The sequence below is a fragment of the Lepidochelys olivacea genome (assembly GCF_965140295.1).
Source record: "Lepidochelys olivacea isolate rLepOli2 genome assembly, chromosome: 17".
In the NCBI taxonomy this organism is placed as follows: domain Eukaryota; kingdom Metazoa; phylum Chordata; order Testudines; family Cheloniidae; genus Lepidochelys; species Lepidochelys olivacea.
The window spans coordinates 19,566,516-19,585,288 of NC_140427.1; the positions used below are offsets into that span (position 1 = coordinate 19,566,516).

Consider the following 18,773-nt stretch of genomic DNA (forward strand, 5'->3'; position numbering starts at 1 on the left):
TCCTGAACTAAGCAACTCACAATGGCACACAAGTGGCTAGCATTGAGACCTGTAGCAATCCTCTCGGCTGCACTTGGGAAGCACACATCCATGATCATTGCTCAGCCGTTTGAGCGAACCTGTCACGCAGAGATGGAAAACGTATGCCGTTCTTACAGGACTGAGCCCCACTTCACACTTATTCAGACACTTAAGGCCGACATTTTTGACACTGATGGTAATTAACTGAGGGAACAATTCTCCAAGGGCCCTGGTGGATTCTCCATCACGGACAATTTTTAAATCCGGATGGGATAGTTTTCTAACAGCTCTGCTCTAGGAATTATTTTGGGGCAGGTCTCCGGCCTGTGCTGTGCAGGAGGGGCAGGCCAGGTGATCACAATGGTCCCTTCTGGCCTTAGCAGCTATGAATCTACACCCCCATCACACCAACAACCAACTCCTCCCTGACGGGAGAGGTGCTTAGCTACAGGTGAACATAGCGCATTCGAAGTGGAGATCTCGGCTCTAGTTACCGAGTTCAGACCAGGTGACCAGTTTTTACCGTTAGGCCCCTGAGTTAGGTCACCTGCTTCCACATCTGGGCAACCAAATCGGCACGTAGGCCCGGACTTCAAAAGGTGTTTAGGAGTGGCTCTGCTATGCCTAAGTGATTTGGGAGCCCCAGGCCCATTTCTAAGGAATTTGGGTGCCTAATTCCCACTGAAATGAGTCTTAGGCACCCACATCACTTTCGACAATGAAACTTAGACTCCTAAGTCAGTTAGGAGTCGCACTGCTGAGCGGCACACCCCGTAAACGCCTGTCAAAAGCTGGAGCCTTTGAGGATCTGGGCCATAGCTATGTGCATCAGATTTAGTTCTGATCTGAGGACCTGAAGGCTCCATCCTCTCCCCATTCAAGTCAATGATAAAGCTCCTGTTGAGCTTTGGCACAGACTCCAACTGCACAGCTGGGTGACTTGATGAAGATGCCCGTGTACAATAACAGGACTCTGCCTCGGTGGGTTGGAATCAGGGCAATTTCTGCATGTGCGGCCTGCCTTTCAGGGACTCACACGGGTAAGGTTTAGATGCGCCATAGGCAGCAGCAGGGGGAAATTGCTATAACATACAGCAGCAGCATTGCTCAAGGTTTCCAGCTGAATTTTGTCCGGGGCATCACGGCTCAATGCCGTGAGTAGGCTGGCGTCCTCAGCGCTTGGGATGAGAGCAGTGACCCAGGCAGGAGGAAAAGGTTTCATTGTAAAAGGGACGCGCTTAAATTTCCTTGCAAGCAAACTGGTAATTAGCAGGGCTGGGAAGCGGAATCTGGGGAAAGCTCATGAGTGTTAGCGAGGCTCTGGGGAAGACACCCGGGTTGGGACTGAAAGTCACCCCACCTTTAAAATGTACCTGGATGTGGCAGGGCTCCTTTAATAAGCTGCCATGGGGACTAACTCCCCCAGGTTGGGCGGACAGTATCCATGGATTCAGGCTACAGAGTGCATACACTGCCATTACATCCAGTGCCCAGTGACTGCGTACTTGGGTGGGAAGACACAGCCCACTTCATTTCCCTTCCTAGCATGCTCTCCCATGATTCTGCAGAGGAGACACTGAGCGGCTTGCTTAGGCTCTGGCCGGTTACACTCTTGTAACAGTGAAAATGACCATGCCCTCATTTCCGTTCTTTTGACCCTTTTCCAAGACAGGGAGCGAGAGAAACTGCAGGTCTGCTTGTTGAGCTATAGCTACCCTCCAGACCTCCCTCCCTCTCTCCGTCTGTCTCGGTTTCTTTGTTATCTCTGCTAGCACCGGGAGTGGTGGAGAGAATCATCCTAAAATGCATTGTCAGGAATAAAAGCAAAATTGACCAACATTATAACATTTAACCAGAGAAGCTCAAGGTCAACAGTGAGCAGGCTCCATTTGTGAGGATGCTTATTAAGTTGACAATGCCTTAGGGGGCTGGGAGGGGTTGGAATACCTCTCCCCAAGCTTAGAACCCAGTCCCTGCAGACGCGTGGTTCCTAGCAGGCGGTGGGCTACTAACAGTGGTAAGCACGGTGGGTGAAATTCACCCTTGTGCATCGACGCAGCACAAGGCCTGTGCATGCATTACGTCCCCGTAAGCGCTAATTGTAAGGCCTTGCGTTGGTCCCGTGAATTTCACCCTTGTGCTAAGTTAGCACGGCCAAGCTTTTCAAAACCAAGCCCCTAACGCAGGGCTCATGAAGCCATACGTAGGTCCCTGGCTCATTCCCATAGCAGTGAAGGGGAGTTCTGGGAGGCTGGTCACTTCTGGCAGTCAGCCAGGTGCCGCAGTACCAGTTTGGGAACCTAGGTGTGTGTCTTTGAAAGGCCTCCTCCGCACCCCTGCATTTGCATGATCAGGCCCATCATTTACAACATGCTTTCTGGCATCAATTCAGCAAAGCACCTATGCACATGTATTAAAGTCAATGGGACATAAGCAGGTCCTTAAAGTTAAGTATGTATTTAAGTGTTTTTCCTTATAGGTATGATTTGCTGAATCAAGACCAAGTCCAACCAAAATTGCTTCTTGCTTTGCTTCTTAGGCTGAGCCAGACATCACAAATGGAACAAGAGGCTGATTAAAAGACGACAAAAAGGAGAACATCTCTATATTTTCTCTCCCGTCCCCCTTAATGACCTAAACTTCCTCAACTTTCAATAACCCAAGAAATAAACAGGCTGGAACAATCATTGGAATCGCTGGTCCTTTTTCATTTGGTCTTGTCTCTATTTGTCATTAAGTTTGTTTGTCTTGTTACCCAGCCCCTAAAAAATCACAGAGGAAATCAAATTGACTAGACAGAATTATACCATTTATGGAAACAAACACAAAGTTGGAGGGCTAAAACACACAGAAATGCATTCTAACAACGGAACAAGAAACGGGGCAGGAGGAAAGGAAAGAAAGAAAGAAAAAAAATTACATGGACAGAAAAAAAAAGTGAAAGAAGAGCATGGCTTTGTAGCTAACTGGGAAAAATAATACAAGTTAAAAAATTATACAGAGCCACCAAAAAGACAAAATGAAAGAGAAAAAGAGAGAGAGAGAGAGAGAGAGAATAACATTAAATCAAGCTACGGTGCTTTTCAACAGGCTGATCTGCAGAAGTGAACGTGCAGAGGCGGACAAAATACCTACCTTCTGCTTTGTCAGTGACAGGAATGCAATAATAAAAAAGAAAACAATAAACTCCACATTTGGAGTGCAGAATGGGAAAAAGACAATGACTCTTTAGTAATGTGATTTAGACCCCTTTGTAATCAAGTTTGCGTTGTTCTGAACTGGTTTGGCTTGTTGGCATTGGTCTGGTTTTCACTGATCTTGTTGAGCGGGTGAAGGAGGCAGCCGTATTGGGGGTTCGTTTGGTGGTTCAACCAGGCCTCTAAATAGCAGCGCTTCTGTTCTGTTTTAAAGTCTCTACGTACCATCACAAAGTCCCAAAGAGCATGCAAGTAAAGCAACGGATGAAGGCAGAACATGTCAAGGTTTACTGGGTTATTTGGGCACTGGGGTAGGCTAAGAGTGGCCCACAGAAAAAAAAAAAAAGAGAGAGAGAGAGAGAGAGAGAGAGTACGGGAGAGAGGAAAAGAGAGAGACGGGAAGGGAAGGGAAGCCAACCAGAGTGAAAGGATGGGATGAAAATCTGAATGGTCCATTTAAAAGGGAAGCCAACTCCACCTGAACACTGACAATATTGTTTGTTTGCCCCCAACAGGCCAATACTCCCCCGAGGCTAATTTTAGGGGTGGGGTTTGGTGAATACACAGTTCAAGGAACACACCCAGTCAATACAGCCTCCCTATTTCCAAGCTCCCTGACTGCTCTCCGGGGGTTGAGGGGTGAGCAATGCTGCCTGCTGGACGATGAAGTAGTAGAGGTGTCAAGCCCCGCTCCACCAAAGCGCGCAGTGGGGCCAACTCTTACGATAGGTTTCAGAGTAACAGCCGCGTTGGTCTGTATCTGCAAAAAGAACAGGAGGACTTGTGGCACCTTAGAGACTAACCAATTTATTTGAGCATAAGCTTTCGTGAGCTACAGCTCACTTCATCGGATGCATGCCGTGGAAAAGAAAGAAGATGTTCTTATACACACAAAGCATGAAAAGTCACTACTACAGGACAGGCCCAACAAAGAAAATAACAGAACGCCACTAGCCATCACCTTCAGCCCCCAACTAAAACCCTCCAACGCATTATTAAGGATCTACAACCTATCCTGAAGGATGACCCAACACTCTCACAAATCTTGGGAGACAGGCCAGTCCTTGCCTACAGACAGCCCCCCAACCTGAAGCAAATGCTCACCAGCAACCACATACCACACAACAGAACCACTAACCCAGGAACCTATCTTGCAACAAAGCCCATTGCCAACTGCGTCCACATATCTATTCAGGGGACACCATTATAGGGCCTAATAACATCAGCCACACTATCAGAGGCTTGTTCACCTGCACATCTACCAATGTGATATATGCCATCATGTGCCAGCAATGCCCCCCTGCCATGTACATTGGTCAAACTGGACAGTCTCTACGTAAAAGAAGAAATGGATACAAATCAGATGTCAAGAATTATAACATTCATCAACCAGTCGGAGAACACTTCAATCTCTCTGGTCACTCGATTTCTGATCTCAAAGTGACTATCCTTCAAAAAAAAACTTCGAAAACAGACTCCAACGAGAGACTGCTGAATTGGAATTAATTTGCAAATTGGATACAATTAACTTAGGCTTGAATAGAGACTGGGAATGGTTGAGTCATTATAAAAAGTAACCTATCCCCCCCCCCACTGTTCCTCAGACATTCTTGTTAAACCCTGGATTTGTGCTGGAAATGGCCCACCTTGATTATCATACACATTGTAAGGAGAGTGATCACTTTAGATAAGCTATTACCAGCAGGAGAGTGGGGTGGGGGGAGAGAAAACCTTTTGTAGTGGTAAATACCCATTTTTTCATGGTCTGTGTGTATAAAAACATCTTCTGTATTTTCCACAGTATGCATCCGATGAAGTGAGCTGTAGCTCACGAAAGCTTATGCTCAAATAAATTGGTTAGTCTCTAAGGTGCCACAAGTCCTCCTTTTCTTTTTGCAACTCTTATGATGTTACCCCAAGGCTTATGCTCTTGGGTTAAAGCTTCCGGTCCCGGAGTTGCGAATCCATGAGAAACTCAGCTGTCAGGTTCTAGTCCCTGTGACTGTGGGGCAAAGCTTGAAACTGACTTGAATTCATTTCCATCCTACACAGGGTTTACAGTTTGGTTCAATGGCTCTCAGCACCCCTCCTCTACAAATTGTTCCAGCACCAGGGCAGGGACTGTCTTTTTGTTCTGAGTTTGTACAGTGCTGAGCACAGGTGGGCTCTGGTCCATGACTGGGGTTCCAAGGTGCTACCATGATACAAATAAATAAATACAGAACAAGACTAATCATTAGATCTCGTTACTTACTTTTGTGCCTTGAGAGCAGAAAGAAAAGGACCTACATTTTTTTGGGGGGGAGGGGACTAGATTTTGAATTTGGAAATAAGTCCAGCGACTTTTCTTATCTGCACAGTTATCTTCCCTTTTAAATTCTCTGGTCAAAAGATGGAGATGGAAATACAATGTTCAACGGTTTGACTATTAAGATAACAGCTGTTTGTTTTTTTTTCCTTCTCCACATTAACACACGGCAAAGCACAGAGATTCGAGGACGACACAGCGACGACAGGGAAAGAAATAGAGAAACATAGAGTTTGCATTTCTGTACGTCACGAAGGGACAATAAATCAATGATTTTTAAAAAAGGAAACTAAACAAGGGAAAAGCACGTTCAGTCCCTGCCCTCCCCCTCAGCCCTGCTTCTGCTGAGCAAGAAATGGAATTGTATATTACCGTTTTCAAACAGGAGGCTAAAGAAAAACACAGATGGGATTAAAAAGAAAACAAACCAAAAAGAGAGAGAGAGAGCGAGAGAGAGAGAGAGTTGTCGGAGAAAGGCACCGCCAGCGCTTGTTAACAAATGGAACTCGTATTTATTCAGCCGTGACTCTGATATGATGGGGCAGCAATGAAGGGACACGGAGATGGGGGGCTCTTTTTGGTAACCTCTGCATCGTTATCCAAACGACATGGTCAGCGGCTTGCTAAATCCACACGGGGCCTTTGATCCGGAGGGGGGCGGGGGTTGGGGGGTTGGGATTTCAGGGAAGGGTTCACAAAGACTAAGGACAATCGATAAATCACCATGGGTTTGTGACTTAGGGGGAGGGGTGCTTGTGGGATGGGAAGCAGAATCATAATAAAAATAAACCATATTAAAAAAAAAAACCCACAATATAGAGGAAATCAAAGAGCCGCTACAGGGATTGGACTGAAATCTCTGGGTTGGGCAACATGATTGTTCGTGGGAATTAGCCTCGAAGGCAGTGGGGACTGGGGGGAGGGAAAGAAAGGAAGGGAAATATGAAAATGTAAAATTTGATTGCTGAAATATACTAGAGCCGTAGGATTGCATTTGCTTCAGGCTACTATACACCATTCCCCCCTGCCCCCGTGCAATAAGATCTCCAAAGCCCATCTCACCACATCCTGATTGTTACAGAATGAGCAGGAAATCCACCCCAGCTCTTTCCACTCTGTCCCAAAGCCCAACCAAGTCAATGCAGAGACACCCGCTGACTTGGACAGACTTTTGATCAGGCAGCATCCTGATACAGGAGGCAAAACAGGAGATCTCTGGTGCAAAGCTTGAAAGCACAGTTCAGAGTTCAAAGGCAGAACACTTCTCCGTGGCTCTTGGGAAACCTGTCCTAAAGCAAAGTTTTCTGTTACTAGAGCGGAGTGGAAAGGGGGATTTCTGTCCTGTGGGGAATGCCGACACTTCAGCATTTGTTTTTGTCCCAAATTGGGACACAACGCTGAAAAATATTGAAATTTTTCTTGGACTGAAATGTTCTGAAAAATGCCAATTTGGAAATGGCGAATGCTTCTGTTTCAGCGGTTTTGATGGAAACGAAACATTCCAATGTTCCCAAATTGAGACGTTTCCTTGCAGTTGGTTGAAATGACCCAGACTGTTTCGTTGTGAGTCAGTTCAACATTAACCGGCATTTCCCTAGTGTGCCGCGTTGCTTCATGGGAGCTGGAGTTTGGATGGGACATGCCCATTCTCCTCTATGGGCTGGATTCTATGGCCAGACTACATTTCCCATGATGCACCACACCATTCAATAAGAGGAGAAACTATGTTACATCATGGAAGACGCAGGGTGCCTGACCCACAGGAGAGAACAGGCTCTTCAGATATCCTGAACTACAAGTCCCATGAGGCAATGCTGTCATTTAACGCTGAGCTGACTCAAAATGAAACATTTTGGATCTGTTCAACAAACCAAAACCTTTGGGCGAACTAACCCCAAATGAAATATTTTGGTTCCATTTTCCTGACGGAAAAATGGAAATTTTCTTCCAGAAAATTTTGATTTTGCACAAACTACATTTTCCGTCAAAAATCGTTTAAATGGAAAATTTCCGATCAGCTCCCTCCATTAAAGCCTTCTGCTGGGGGTGGAGGGGCATCTTTGTGTAAGGGTGAGGGGTGTTCCTCAATGATAGGCAATACTGCCAACTAAAATACTCAAAACCCAAGAGTCAGATCCATCTGAAATCATGAGATTGGCGTAAAAAGCCATGAGATTTTTTTTAATAAATAAATGTTGTGCTCTTTCAGAGGGAAGGCAGTGTTGCCTAGTGGATAGGGCATGGGACTGGTGGTCCAGTTCAACTCCTGATGCTGACGCTCAGTGACCATGGCCAAGTCACTTCCCTTCACTGTGCCTCAGTTTCTCCATCTGTAAAACGGGGATAATGACCCTGACCACCCTTGTGAAGTGCTTAGAGATCTAAAGATGAAAAGTGCTGTACAAGAGCTAGGGATTTTTTATTATTTTTATTTGTCTCTTCTCTGAGCCTTTAGGTTTCACATTTTCAAGCATTTTTCCACAACCAGGAGGGCTAGAAACTTATTAAGAAAAAAACCAAAGATAATGATTCTCTCATAATCACATGACTCCAGGAGGTGGAATTTTAAGAAAAACTCCAAATAGCACGAGACCTGCAATAAAATGATCAGAGCTGGCAATTCAGGACAGGCACATGGAGGGCAGAGCTGGTAGAAGCGCAAAATCCCCCTTCATGGGCAAATATTTTTGCATCTAGAAGTCCTGGATTCCGTTTGCTGGGATTTACGTCAGCTCATTCATTGCTCTTGAGTATTCAGAGGGCTGCTGTGGGAGCCCCAGAATCCTCACAAACAGCCATTTGTCTAACCCTTTGCAGCAAGAAGTGCTTTGCTCACTAGTTATTCCCGGCTGTTGGTCGGTTTCCTATTTAAAGTCAGGAATCAAACCCCGCCCCGACTCAGGTGGACAAGGAGGCTAAAGAGGAGCATGTGCTTGAGGCAGCTGGCTGGTGAATGACGTGCGCGATGGACGCTGTCCAGACAGCCTATTTGCCAAGTGCTAACGAACGAAGCACTGGATAGAAATCAGGCAGCGTGAGACATTCGCTGACCACCAAAGGGGGTAGGGGCCCAGGCTTGCAAAGGGATCAGTGTGCACAAATTCCTGCTGCCCAAATGGCGCAAGGTCTTGCTCTCGCCTCTCCCTTTGCAGAGCTGCCAGGCTTTGTACGGCCTCCTCTGTGACACGACACAGTGCCCGATTTCCCTCTTGGGACACCCCAATAGTGGGACAGGTGGGGGGAGGCAGCAGCCCGGCCCTGCATCCCACAGCTGCAGCGTGGATGGGCACAGCCCTGGTCAGAAGCCAATAGTGAGCAGGGGGGTTGGAAGGAGGCGGGGGTGATTATGGGGGAGGGATACTTCTTTGGGAAGCAGAGAGGCAGGAGAGCATGTTGGGGGTGGCGAGAGACAGGAGTATTGGGGGGCTGTAGGGGCAGGGCTGGAGCAGTCCCCATTCTGTCCCAGCTTCTTACCCTCCACCCCATTATCTTAGCCTGAGCCCTTCTACTCCTACCCCCCACCCTGTTCCCTATGTCCCTCTTCTGCCCCTCTGCCCACCCCCTGCTCTCCACCCCTCTGTATTCAGGTCAAATTGCTTCCCCCTTCTCTATGCAGGCTGGGTGCTATGGGGGGTGGGGGGGTGGGCACAGATGAAACACCGTTGATGCCACAGCAGTCCCTGCTGGCCAGGTGTAGCAATTGCTGGGAAAGTCTGGATCCATCCCTGTGGGGTCCCCGAGGCTCCAGCACAGGATGGCCTTCCAGTCCTACTCAGCTTCTGATGCCAGCGTCAGGCCTTGATCCTAATTTTCAAAGCAACGAACAGATCAAGCCCCAGCTACAGCACAGACCAAATTCTGATCTGCGATCCCCGGCGACAGCTGTGTTTCTCTGGCACAGTGCAGGCCCCAAAGCCCAGAAGGAAGCTTGTGAGAGCTGGGTCTAAACCAGGATGAGGCCCGGTATCTGTTCTGAATCCACGGCAGCGAGCCACAATGTTGCTAGCACAGATCTGTGCACTAGTGCAAGGTATGGACCAAACCAATCGCATGCGCACTGCGACCGAGTCCCTGGTGTAAATAGCTCGCCATGTGCCTGCAAAGGGAACTTGGCCTACTGCTCTGATCGTCTGCATTACAGAGAATGAGATCCTTCTGAAGTGGGAACACCACCCAGCCCCATAGCTTGCTCGTTCTTGGGCATGTAGATGCTGAGGACGAGGGAGAGGCAGTTTGCAGGCCTACACATGCTGATTTGTTTCAGCAGCAGCATTCCCTTGTGCCAGGCCTCACAGTAATCTGCTGGTTAGCTCAATGTGTTTGTCTCTCAGTTATTTGACTTTTGCTGCCTTGAGCGGCTGATTAGTCTGGAGGTCCCTGTCCAGCAAACAGTCTTCACACAACTCGCTCCTTCACCAGAGGCAGCTCATCTCACAGTGCAGAAAAATACGGTCTCAAATGCGATCCTGGCCCAGTTGTTGGAGACCTGATTCTGGTCTTGCTTACACTGGCTTCACACTCACATAGCGCCACTGACTTCAAGGGAGTGACTAGGGCTTCACGCCAATGCCACAGAAATCAGCTCGGTTCCGATTACCCAAACCTCAAATACCCAGAATACATCCAGTTGTCGCAAACAGGCTCATGGCCCCTGCTGTGTATGAATTACACTGGTGCCGAGTCTTCGGTCAAGCCGGGGTAAGCTTTGAAGGCAGTAGCGTAACATGGCTGTGAGAGGAGATCCACAGAGAACATCAGCTCCTCAGAGACCGCCAGCATCCCGAAGGATTCGTTCAGCCCTCGGACAGCTGAGGCTGGGGGCCATACAGACAGACAGCTGTTTAACACTGGGCCTGCGTCCAAACCGTGGTTCTCTGACCCTCACCCAAAGTGGGCGTCTAGTTCCAAACTTTATACTGGGCCCAAACAGATCCCCAGATCTGGCTCCAAACTCAGGCCCATCTCGCTAACCCAGCGGCCTTGGACAGTCCATGCTTGGCTCTAACAGGAAAGGGCTGGATTTTTTGTTAGTTTTAACCCCCTTCATGCCTGTCTGAGATAAATCCAAGTGAGGTGCTGGGGCCCCATGCGTGCCTGTCAGCAGCCATGGCTGGTCACTCCAGCCTGAGGATGGAGCAGACTCCCGCCCCTCAACTTCAACAGGAGCCCTGTGCCCGGCGAGCTGACTGGATGGGGTCCTGGGTGATGTGGGCAGACGAGCCCTTAGCAGCTGGGGTTCTGTCTCGGAAGCACCTGGGGGTTTGTTTCACACAACCCTGGCCAGGGTTTAATGGGCTGAAACAATTTGGATTCCAGGATTAGCTGAGAAAAAAAAAAAACAAAAACCCGCAACAGCCCGTTTTAAAGTTCAGCCCCGGGGCGGTAAGATCCCGAAGCATGGAACAGCCCTTCCCAGCAGGTGCCCAATGATCCCAGGTGCCCCACAAGCGCCCAACGGCTCAGCCGTGAAAATACAGCCCTGCCGCGCAAGGAGCCTCCTCACGCCCAGATGGTGTCCTGGCGAAGGTTGACGCGAAGGGCTGGCTGGGGAGTTCCCCGCATGAAGAGTCTGGGTTTGTGGAAAGGAGATTGCCCCCCCAGGAAAATCCCTCTGTTGGTTTTCTCATCTGTCTGCTGCCGAGAGGTATCCCGAGCTCTGAGCTGGGTTCTGGGCACCCGGAGACCTTTCCCCACCTAGTGCCCAGCCCAGGGGAGCCACACGCTTTGATGGCCAGTGCCCCCAGGACACAGGAGGGAGCTACCTGGGCTCAGTGACCATGCCTGGGGGTGGGGGATGTAGCCCAGCAGCCTTTGGCAGACCCAGCGCCTCCAGCAGCATTGTTCAGGCTGTGCGTGTGTGCTAGGGACACACTGCTGGATGCCCGGTGCGGTGCAAGCCACACACGGGCCAGGCTGTGCTAAGGGTGTTCCTGCTTCATAGGCTAAGTTCTGTGTTGGCCTGACTGAGTCAAGAGGACTCGTTTCAGTGTGAACTGGCCTCTGTGGCTCCTGACACAGGGCAGCATAAAGGGCCCCCAAGGACTGAACCCCAGAGAAGATGTGGATAACGAAGAAGGATCAGTTATGACTATCCTCAACTCCTACACAGCTTTTCATCACAAGATCTCAAAGCACTTTGGAAACACGAAGGGCTGGATTCTGACCTCAGAGAGACTGATGGAAATCTAGAGCGACTCCAGTAACGTCAGGGGACTTCCTCGGGCTTTAAAGCGGGGTATGGGGAGGGTGAAATCTGAAGCTGGCCCTAGATAACGGAGCCTCCAGGCAAGTGTCGGTCATCACCCCCATTTTACAGATGGGGAAACTGAGGCACAGAAAGATTAAGCGCCTTGCCCAAAGCCACTCAGCAAATCAGGAGCAGAGACAGGTCAGAATCCAGGTGTCGTCACTTCACTGAGCCCACTTTCTAAAGTCCCCCTGGGAGATTTTAAAACCCCACCATTTACCCTTCTGTCCAGCAAGCGTGGGAGTCTCCGTCAAGGATTCCACCCTGTCCCTGGCTCTGGCACTGATATGTTTGCCTCAGTCAAGTCCAGCTGCAGTGTACAGCAAGCCGGTCACTGCCAAAATGCCAGAGGGACTCTGTTGAGCCTGACCCTGGGATCTAACACCATGGTGGTGGACTGGTCCAGATTTCAGCTGGGGAACACATGCACTGGAGGGTGGCAAAGGAAGGATGGTGTAATGGTTAGGGCAGTAGCTAGGTTCAATTCCCTGCACTGCCACAGGTTGTCTCTGTGACCTTGGTCAAGTCACTTAGTCTCAGTTCCCCATCTGTGAAATGAGGATCACGGAAATGCTTGATCATAACTGGCACCATTTATCCCAGCCTCACAGAGGGCAAACACCAGAGCTGGTTGGAAATTTTCAACAGAACAGGTCTGTCAGAATCTGCAGTATCGTTGAAATCAAAGTGTTTTGCAGGAACATCTGGATTTCTGTCAAAAACATCATTAAAATGTCTAAACAAATAGTTTGGACTGTTTCATTTCCTTTTGAGAAGGTACAAAATGTTTCATTTTGACTTTCTCATTTTGTTTTGTCTTGACTTGTAGATTATATTAATTTTATTATTGTCTATACTTAACATTAATCGTAGTTTAGGGCTCCACCCTGCACAGAACCCCCAAACCACATGAAACTCGCCCGGTTTGGGGACAGCCCTGAGCCCCAGCCAAGGTTCTCTGCCTGAAGCCAGGTCCAGTTCTGAGCGAGCAGGGCCTGGCTTAGGCTCCTGGGGGACTCACCATCTTGCATGGTCTTAGCATGATACTAGGAGAAGCTCTGCAGATTCTACCAGGTTTTTTCCCCCCTTGACTTTTTCAGGCTCCCAGGGGTTGAGTTCTATAGAGAGAAACCAAGGCTTCCTACCAAGCACTAGGGCCCCATGGCTCTTAGGAAAGGCCCGAAGCTTTGTACAAGGAAGGGAGGCTGTAGCCAAAGTGGGCACAAAGCCCCCAGACACAAGGGGAATAGCCAACATCTCTGCAGCCCCTGCTCATGCAGAAGGACTGAGGGTAGCTAGCCAGACCTACAGGCCACAGGCCTTGCTCGCTCCATTGACTTTCATGGAGTAAGGGTGGCAGGGTGTGGCCATGGGGAAGGATCGGAGAGTAGAGTTAGAGGGGAAGGCGGTGGGGGAGGATCCCAGCGGATGTGAGAGGAGGGCTCCTGCCACAGCGAGCTCCCTGACTAAGAGGGCTTCTGCCATTCCAGCTACGCCAGCCGCCCAGATGCATCGTGGGGAGGGTGGTGACCAACTTTCACCGCCTGTATCAGAGATGCTGCTACCCCTTGGTTATTTAGTCGGGCCCACCGGGAAGCGCCACGCAGGGCGGAAGATGGCACTGAACGCTGCCCGCCCCTCCTCGGTGCCCTTGGTAGGAGTCAGTGAGGAGCGGGGAAGGGGCAGCTGGAAAAAAGCCCCGCTATTTGCTCCCCTCAGGGGTGTTTATTGGGAAATCTTGATGCAAACCGGGAAATAAACCTTGGAAAAGTGCTTCCTGCTCCCACCCACACCACATGCCCCTCCGGCCACACCTGTCCAGTCCCCCAGCAGTGCATCGGGCTGCCCGGGCCCGTGTCAATGGTGATGGGGGGGGGTTCGGTCTGTGCATGGCACGGCCTGTCCGGCAGACACAGGCCAGGCCTCTGGCCCTGCCCCACGCCGAGAGCTGGGCTGCTCCCGCGGGATGGCTGAGCTGGCATGGCTGGGTTTGCCAGCCCCGGCTTTGCAAGCCCTGAGCGAAGTGACTAGAGGGGGAGGATAGATGATGCGGGGGGAGGTTGGCGGGGTGGGGGAGCTGGGGAGGAGGAAGGCAGGGCAGGGTGGGGGCGAACCGTGGTAACAGAAAAGCATACATACATCCTGCTGTTTTTCACCCGAGGGGCCGTGGGTGTGCCGGCCATTCTGGGCGCTGCCCTTGTGCCCGTTCTGGTGTGGCGTGGCCGAGCGGCTGTGCCAGGTGCGAGAGGAGGACGGGCTGCGGCTGGAGCGGAGGCTGCTGGGCTTGTGGCCGTCCTCTCTGTGCTTGGGGGTTAGTCTGCGGGAGAAAGAGGAGGGCAGATGTCCATGGATGGGCTCCTCGGAGAGGCGAGGGGGCAGCGGCAGGCTGGCATAGCTCCAGGACTTTCTGAAAGCGAGCATCTTGCTGACCGGCATTATACACATACACACAGATAACGGCAGGGCTGCCCCCACGGCACCCTCTGCTGGCCGTGCATGGTGCTGCAGGCGTTCCCTGCCTCAGTTTCCCCCTCCAACATAGATCCCCACCCCCGCTGCCTTCCCACACAGGCTGGAGGTGGTGCCCTTGCTGAGCCCCCTGGCTAAGTCACTCACTAAACCTTAAAACCTTCCAGGGTAAGAAAAGGCCAAACAAACAAAAGGTTCTTCCACCTGCTGGGCCCCTCTTCAGCCCAACCTGCGGGCTCACCCCCAGCCCTCTGGGCTCCCTTCCCGTCCCTCTGCTCCAGGACAGATCCCTGACTCCCGGCTGCTTCTCTGGAGCCCTTCCAGACCCTGCTTCAGGACCTGCCACAGCAGCCCACATGCTCCCTGTCATTCCTTCCCAAACTGAGCCCTCTGCCCTTTTAAAGCCCAGGTGTTTACCAGGCTGTCACATGACCCCATTAGTCCCGCCCCCTCCAGCTGAGAGGCAGCTAATTATGGCCCTGGCAGGGCTGATTGAACAGGGCTGGCTGGTCCAAAGCTGGCTGGCCCTTAAAGGAACAGGCCATCCTGTTACGCACACGCAGATACCTCTACACAGATGTGTCCGCACACATACCCACGTACACACACGGCGGGCCTGATTCTGACCTCACTTGTGGTATTTTACGTCACTGGGACTCCACTGAAGTCACTCCTTCAGCCCCGACTGCTCCAAAAGCATGAGTCAGGCCTCCCAAAATCGCGAGATTGGCGTAAAAATCAGATTTTTTTTAAAAAAACCCCAACCGTTTGGGGCTCTTTATTTGCTGTCTGGTTTTGGAGCCTTCAGGAGTCACATTTCCAAGCTTTTCTCCTGATCCGCCCGGGCTGGAAATGCCCCCTGACTCCAGGAGCTGGGGCTTTCAGAAAGAACCCCCCGGAGTGCCAGGCTGGTGGTGCAGCGTGCTGCTGGGAGATCAGAACCAGGCCCCATCTTCTCGTCCCATAATACAAGGGGCGGTAAGAGCCAGGTCAAAATGGGGGAGGCTGCAGATACATCGAGGCTCACACGCACCTCTGACAGCCTCACCTACACTCTGCTCACCCATCCCTTCCCAGCCCGCCACCCCAGAGCTGCCTTAAGTCCTCCCCCAACAGGTGGAGTTTTCCCCCACCTCCCATCTCCAGGACGGGCCAAGGTTCCTTGGGGGACCAAGCTTACCTGCCGGGCGATTTGGAGTGGCTGTAATCTGACGAGAGTGAAGTGCTTTGAGAGCTGCAGCTGCTGTGCCCATGGCATCTGCGGGCTGGGGAGATGCTGGGGGATCTGCAAGGGGGAGGAAAGAGGGAGAGCAGGAGGGTGAAGGACCTGGCCAGAAACCAAGGCCCTGCTCCCACCTGAAACCTCACCTGGGCTTGCATCTGAAACCTCACCTCTTTCGCTCTTTGTTTTTCTCTTTCCTTTTGTTCTTGGGGCTCCGGGACCTACGGAACAGAAGAGAACTGAAAACACAGACGGCAGCGCGTGACCCAGCGTGTGGATGGGGAGGGGTTGTCTTCCAAGCTGTCATCCAACCGGCCAGCCCCAAGCGCGGCGCTCAGCATGGGTGCACACGGGGGCTGGCACCGGGAGAGGGAGCAACAGAACTGAAGAGGGGCTCTCAGGACCCCTGCCACGCCCATCCCCATCTTAGCACGTGGGCTGAGACCGACAAGGCTGCACGCCCCATGCTGGGGCAAATTCTCTGCTGGCGTCAATGGCGTTTTGCAGGGAATCGGTCCCATCACTACTACAATGATCCCGGCCAGACTCACTCACTCGGTGTGCTGAGACCCCACTGAACTGTTGGGTGCATGTTTAGCTTGGCCCAGCCCTGGTGATTTCCAGCACTGGGTGATTTGCATTGGTTTCCAATCCTCCTCCCTGCCCCCGCTTTGAATTTTGAGTTCAAACACCCTCCCCCCACCCTCGCTCCAAATTCAAAGCAAACCTCCTTCAACGCAGGGGGAGTCTGGCACCGGTTTCGATGCTAAACCAGTGAGTAGCCCAGGTTGGCCGAACACCGGGCCCCACGAGCCAGTGAACCGTGGCTCCGTTTCACGGGGATTCTCCATCACCCGCGGTCTTTAAATCACGACGGGATGTCTTTCCCAAAGAGATGCTCCTGCTCGACCAGAAGGCATTGGGCTGGATGCAGAATCACTGCAGGGTTCCCCCGGGCTGTGCAATGCAGGAGATCAGATCGCCAGGATCCCAGCTGGCCTTCGTATCTATGACTCTAAGTCGGCCAGATACCCCAAAGCCGGAGGCCTATCTCATGGGCTCGGGTCACAGGACAGGATCTCACTGTTCTACCCCCACCCACTGTATCCCCCGCTCGTTTTCCTGTGCCCTTTTTTCGCCCACGTTGTGTATCTCCACCACCAGAGGGCAGCAGCGTGCCGACACAAAGCCAGGCCACGGGTTTGGCAAGGCAAGGTGCCTAACCCCCCTCGCCCCCTGCAGGATGGGAGAGGGGCCTGTCAGGAGCCCTGCGTCCCGGAACAAACGTGGGCAAGGTTGAGCGGGGAGCCAGGGTTGAGGACCGGGCCCGTCTCCCCTTGCGCCAGGGGACGTCTCCATGGGAGCTGGAGCCTCTCGGACCGGATCGTGCTCCGGGGGCAGCGCCTGGAAATCACACCTCCGGCTCCAGCCTCGTCGTGCCCCAGACCTGGACCCATTGAATCCCAGTGGAATGGCTGATAAAGGGCCTGGCTTTTCCATCCCCTCTTGAGCCTTGTTTCAAAACACAAGGCAGAGGGCAAAGCCTTGCCGGAGCGGAGCGATGTGCTTGGAGTTACACCGGCAACCTGAACTAAGGCACGGATCCTCATGCTGCTGGGGGGGCCGGGGGAGGGATCCTGGATCTGGCGGTGCTGCTGGGGGGGCCGGGGGAGGGATCCTGGATCTGGCGGTGCTGCTGGGGGGGCCGGGGGAGGGACCCTGGATCTGGCGGTGCTGCTGGGGGGGCCGGGGGAGGGACCCTGGATCTGGCGGTGCTGCTGGGGGGGCCGGGGGAGGGACCCTGGATCTGGCGGTGCTGCTGGGGGGGCCGGGGGAGGGATCCTGGATCAGGCGGTGCTGCTGGGGGGGCCGGGGGAGGGATCCTGGATCTGGCGGTGCTGCTGGGGGGGCAGGGGGAGGGACCCTGGATCTGGCGGTGCTGCTGGGGGGGCAGGGGGAGGGACCCTGGATCAGGCGGTGCTGCTGGGGGGGCAGGGGGAGGGATCCTGGATCTGGCGGTGCTGCTGGGGGGGCAGGGGGAGGGATCCTGGATCTGGCGGTGCTGCTGGGGGGGCCGGGGGAGGGATCCTGGATCTGGCGGTGCTGCTGGGGGGGCAGGGGGAGGGATCCTGGATCTGGCGGTGCTGCTGGGGGGGCCGGGGGAGGGATCCTGGATCAGGCGGTGCTGCTGGGGGGGCCGGGGGAGGGATCCTGGATCAGGCGGTGCTGCTGGGGGGGCCGGGGGAGGGATCCTGGATCTGGCGGTGCTGCTGGGGGGGCAGGGGGAGGGATCCTGGATCTGGCGGTGCTGCTGGGGGGGCCGGGGGAGGGATCCTGGATCTGGCGGTGCTGCTGGGGGGGCCGGGGGAGGGATCCTGGATCTGGCGGTGCTGCTGGGGGGGCCGGGGGAGGGATCCTGGATCTGGCGGTGCTGCTGGGGGGGCCGGGGGAGGGATCCTGGATCTGGCGGTGCTGCTGGGGGGGCCGGGGGAGGGATCCTGGATCTGGCGGTGCTGCTGGGGGGGCCGGGGGAGGGATCCTGGATCAGGCGGTGCTGCTGGGGGGGCCGGGGGAGGGATCCTGGATCAGGCGGTGCTGCTGGGGGGGCCGGGGGAGGGATCCTGGATCTGGCGGTGCTGCTGGGGGGGCAGGGGGAGGGATCCTGGATCTGGCGGTGCTGCTGGGGGGGCCGGGGGAGGGATCCTGGATCTGGCGGTGCTGCTGGGGGGGCCGGGGGAGGGATCCTGGATCAGGCGGTGCTGCTGGGGGGACAGGGGGAGGGATCCTGGATCTGGCGGTGCTGCTGGGGGGGCAGGGGGAGGGATCCTGGATCTGGCGGTGCTGCTGGGGGGGCAGGGGGAGGGATCCTGGATCTGGCGGTGCTGCTGGGGGGGCCGGGGGAGGGATCCTGGATCAGGGGACTTGCAGGGGGAGGAATCCTGAATCTGGATCCCCCCCGGCTGTGTAAGCTGGAAAGCTTGTCTCCCTCCCTAACAGAAGCTGGGCCAATCAAAGATACCCCCTCCCCCAGGTTGTCTCTCTAATTAGTGTAGAGGTCAGGGAGGCACATCAGACACATGACAGTGGCTTTCTTTGCCTTCCTCTGAAGCATGGAGCCTGCAATCTGCAGGGCACCGGGCTGTCTTGACAAGCGGCCTGGTGGCTCCCAGGGCCTGTTCCAGTGGAGAGAGTCTGTTATGTCTGCATGCCGAGGAGCAAACGTAGCCCTTTCGCAGCGGCCCGGCCTTGCCGAGTGCACAGGAGGCTGGGATCTGTTGGGAGCAGCCTCCCTGGGGCCGAGCCGGTACG

General features: G+C 53.3%; 1 protein-coding gene across 1 annotated transcript in view; it reads right to left on the reverse strand.

The window, feature by feature from the left end:
• The window catches only part of SRRM3 (serine/arginine repetitive matrix 3), a 172,093-nt gene that overhangs the window by 12,972 nt on the left and 140,348 nt on the right, over positions 1 to 18,773 (reverse strand). Inside the window, exons 10-12 of the mRNA XM_084650704.1 lie at positions 15,635 to 15,685; positions 15,423 to 15,527; positions 13,913 to 14,090 (exon numbers count right to left, since the gene is read on the reverse strand). Of these exons, the coding sequence (XP_084506830.1) occupies positions 13,913 to 14,090; positions 15,423 to 15,527; positions 15,635 to 15,685 (334 nt within the window). The remainder of the gene's footprint in view (positions 1 to 13,912; positions 14,091 to 15,422; positions 15,528 to 15,634; positions 15,686 to 18,773) is intronic.